The following is a 4,249-nucleotide window of genomic DNA, read 5'->3' as shown; positions in this document are numbered from 1 at the left end:
CGTACACGCGTGCTGGGTTCTGCACCTTGACCCGCTTGCGTCCTGACGTCTCAGTGCATTTGGTTGTTGGGAGAAACAAAAACCATCTCGATTTTTTTCCTGATTGGATGATTCGGATATATTTTCTTTTCTTGGTTCTTTTGTTATTTCTTCCCCCATCCCCCAGTCCTTTCTCCTCCTTTCCTTTTCCCCCCTCTCGGGTGGGGCTGGGGGGGGGGGTCTGTTTTAAGCTGATACCTTTCCCTCTCCTCCCGCCCTGTCTTCCCCAACATCATTCCTTTTTCCAGTTTTTTCCTCTGCACCATTGCAATCCTAGTGCTTTCTGTCCTCTCCCTCCTTAGTTGGGGTCTGGCTTGCTTTTTTTCCTGGTGGTTGGCTTCGTGTAGAGCCTCTGTGAGTGGTGATGGCTCCCAGCCCCTTGGGGTGGGTGGATGGTCACCCTTCTTCCTCCGTCTCTCCAGAATAACTTCATCAACCTGAGCTTTCTTCGTCTCTTCCGGGCTGCCCGGCTCATCAAACTCCTCCGTCAGGGTTATACGATCCGCATTCTTCTCTGGACCTTTGTGCAATCCTTCAAGGTGAGCTCCTGTCCCCAAAGCTGGTCCAGGGCTGAGAAGGAAGACAGACCCCCTGTACTCAGAGTCTAGAAAGCAGGCTGAGCATCTGTAATCTGGATGGCTCTCGTCCAGCCTCCTGGCTCCCATATGTCTGTCTTTTTTGGTAATTGTTCTTTTTCATTTTATTTATTCATTCATTCATTTTAACGTGACCAGAGAGAGAGAGAGAGAGAGAGGGAAAGTGAGAAAGCAAGCCACCAGGTCCAGGACTCGAACCATGGGAGTCCAGCACCTTAATCACCATGCCACCTGCTGGTCCCCCTCCCCCCATGTATCTGGAGAGCTCTAAGAGAAATCCCACTGATAACTTGTCCTGTGGCTTCATCCTGGAGCCCCCCCAAAGAAGTCCCCCTGCCCTGCCAGGACCCTGGAGCAGCACGTGGCCACCCACCACCCCCGGCTCTGCAGAGGCAGCAAGAGTTTTAAGGGGGTCCCCAGCCCCCCCCTTCATTGTCTTCCTTCCCCCCAGGCCCTGCCCTATGTCTGTCTGCTGATCGCCATGCTCTTCTTCATCTACGCCATCATCGGGATGCAGGTGCGTGCCCGGGGCTCCCAGAACCTCCCAAGGAGGGCAGCCGACCTTCCGGGAGGCGGAAGTGAGGGACACCTGGATCAGAGAGGCAGAAGTGGAGGGTGAGCTGGGTTTCCCTGGAGCCCCCAGTCGTCACCCTCTAATTCCTCCAGGTGTTTGGAAATATCGGTATCGATGTGGAGGAGGAAGACAGTGATGAAGACGAGTTCCAGATCACCGAGCACAACAACTTCCGGACCTTCTTCCAGGCGCTCATGCTGCTTTTCCGGTGAGAAGGGGACATGTCCTACCCTCTTCCGGTGGGAGGGGCGTGTCCTCATCCTCTTCTAGTGGGAGGGGGGCGTGTCCTCATCCTCCATCTCTTCTAGTGGGGGGGTGTGTCCTGTCCTCATTCTCTTCTAGTGGGAGGGGTGTACCTTCACCCCCCCCTTCCAGTCAAAAGGACATGTCCTGGGGCCAGCAGTTAGCATAATGGCTATGTCACTGGACTCCCACGTAGTCGACTGCAGTTTGAGTCCTGGACCTGGTGGCTTAAACTCCTGCCGGGTACATGTGCATGCATGCCTAAGATCATGTGCGTGCATGCCTAAGATCCCGAGAGGAGAATGGAGGAGAAGGGATTGCGGAATGGCCATCCCCCCTGGGGGGGTGATTTCTCGCTTTCTGTCTCTCTGTCTCTCTCTGTCTGTCTGGCAAGTGCACGCACCCTATAGCAAAAATCTCTCAAAAAAAAGAAAAGAAAAAGGGCATGTCCTCATCCTCTTCTGGTAAGCGGGGTCTACTCTCACCCACCTTCCTGGTGGGAGGGGCATGTCCTCATCCCCCTTTTTCAGTGGGAGGGGCATGCTCTCACCCAGCCCTTTCAGTGGGAGGGGCGTGCCCTCGCCTGCCTCTTCCTGTTATCTTACTCCTGCCCCACCCCCCCAGTTAGCTTGGACATGGGAGTGTGCACCTCTCACTAGCATATTCAGGTTGGTCCAGGAACCCATGCAGCATCCACCCTTGCAAATGGCAGTGCTGCCTGGGCATCAACCTTTTTAAAAATTTGCCATAGTGTGGGGCCAGCAGGTGGCATGGTGGTGAAGGTACTGGGCCCCCATGTGGTGGACTGTAGTTCAAGTCCAGACCTAGCAGCTTCAAGTTCACGGCAGGCACGTGTGCATGCGTTCTCAAAAATCCCAAGAAGAGAATGAAGGAGAAGGAATTGTGGCATGCCCATTCCCCCTCAGAAGTGGTTTCTCATTTTTTTTAAATAATGATTTTATTTAACCTTATTTATTTAATTTGACCAGAGAGGGACAGAGCAAGGGGAGGGGAGTGAAAAAGCAAGCCGCCAGGTCTGAGACTCAAAACGTGGCTGACCATGTGGGAGTCCAGTGCCCTTAATCACCACGCCACCTGCCAACCCCGATTTTGCATTTTCTTTCTCACTATGTCTCTCTGCCTCTCTGGCAAGCGCATGTACCCCACAGCAAAAATCTCTCCAAAACATTATTTTAAATAAATAAGTTTGCCATAGTGCAGTTGTCTTTCACTGGAGAGAGACAGAGAGAACAAGAGAAAGAAAGGGAAAGTGAGAGATCACTCCCTGGGGGTGGCTAGCCATGCATAGTACCTTCTCCACTCTCCTCTTGGGATTTTGGGCAAACATGTGCATGCACCCAGCGTATTTTTCAAGCCACTGTGTTCAAGACTTGAACCACGTAACCACGTGGGATCCAGCTGCCTTAACCACCACAGCACTGGCTGGTCCAGCCTGTTCATCAACACTTTTTTTTAATTTTTATTTTTTGGAGAGGTTTTTGCTATAGGGCGCATGCACTCGCCAGACAGTCAGAGAGAGACATAGAGACAGAAAGCGAGAAATCACCCCCCCCCCGGGGGGGATGGTCACGCCGCAATCCCTTCTCCTCCATTCTCCTCTTGGGATCTTGGGCACGCACGCACACGCACCCGGAGTGAATTTAAGCTACCGGGTCCAGGACTCGAACCACAGTCGACTACATGGGAGTCCAGCGACTAGACATTACACTAACTGCTGATCCCAACAAAATAGTTCTTTAAAACAAAAAGCTAAATTAAAAAAAAAAAAAAAAAAAAGAAAAAGTTGGGGTTTGCAGGTGACGTGGTGGTTAAGGTGCTGGACTCCTCCATGACTGACCGTGGTTCAAGTCCTGGACCTGGCAGCTTGCTTTCTCTCTCTTTCTCTCTCTCTCTCTCTCTCTCTCTCTCTGTGTGTGTGTGTGTGTGTGTGTGTGTATCTCCCTGGTCTACCTGAAGAAGAAGAAGAAATAAAGTAAAATGAATCATTCAAAAATAAATCAATCAATTAAATTAAAGAATTAAAAATAGTAAAAGCAGGTGGTCTCTCCAGGACTTGAACACATGCCTACCTAACTCTGGAGCCCAACTGCTTACTCCACATGCTCTGTGCCTGGGATCCAGCCTCCGGGTCCAGGCTGGACTGGGGGCTCCGGTCCCTGATGCTCCGTCCCTGTCCCCAGGAGCGCCACCGGGGAAGCCTGGCATAATATCATGCTGTCCTGCCTCAGCGGGAAGCCCTGTGACAAGAACTCTGGCATCCTGGCTCCGGAGTGCGGCAATGAATTCGCTTATTTTTACTTTGTGTCTTTCATCTTCCTCTGCTCATTCCTGGTGAGTCTAGGGACCTTGCAGGAGGGGGAGGCCCCCCTGGGTCTGGCTCCCTCTCGAGAGAGTGGGTTTCTCTAGACTGTGGGTTTGCTGGATGGTTGGATCACTCCAGGACCGCTCGGAGACAGCCAGGGCAAGGCGGAACAGAGAGTCTCAGCCTCAGCTGGGGCTGGGCAAGGGGGGGGGGTGCCTGTGCATTGTGGGGTGTCTCACAGCAACCCTGGCCTCTGCTCACTAGATGCTCCGAGCACACGCCATGCCATTCCCCAAATGTGTGACAACCAGAAATGCTACCGGACATTGCAAATGTCCCCTGGGAAGGCCAGAACCTCCTCCATTTAAGACCCAAGGGGAGGGGGGGTGGGGAGCTGGCAGGTGGCGTGGTGGTTAAAGGCGCTGGATTCCGAAGGGACCAGCAGTTACCATAATGGCTATGTCGCTGGAGCCC

The 4,249-nt window shown here is 52.8% G+C and overlaps 1 protein-coding gene across 1 annotated transcript in view; it reads left to right on the top strand.

Moving 5' to 3' along the window:
* The window catches only part of CACNA1A (calcium voltage-gated channel subunit alpha1 A), a 335,330-nt gene that overhangs the window by 300,939 nt on the left and 30,142 nt on the right, over window positions 1–4,249 (top strand). Inside the window, exons 33-36 of the mRNA XM_027776775.1 lie at window positions 462–578; window positions 1,087–1,152; window positions 1,302–1,417; window positions 3,654–3,804. Coding sequence (XP_027632576.1) covers window positions 462–578; window positions 1,087–1,152; window positions 1,302–1,417; window positions 3,654–3,804 — 450 coding nt within the window. The remainder of the gene's footprint in view (window positions 1–461; window positions 579–1,086; window positions 1,153–1,301; window positions 1,418–3,653; window positions 3,805–4,249) is intronic.

This window comes from Tupaia chinensis, unplaced genomic scaffold (assembly GCF_000334495.1).
Source record: "Tupaia chinensis unplaced genomic scaffold, TupChi_1.0 Scaffold138060_1, whole genome shotgun sequence".
Lineage (NCBI taxonomy): Eukaryota > Metazoa > Chordata > Mammalia > Scandentia > Tupaiidae > Tupaia > Tupaia belangeri.
This window is presented reverse-complemented; position numbering and strand designations above follow the sequence as displayed.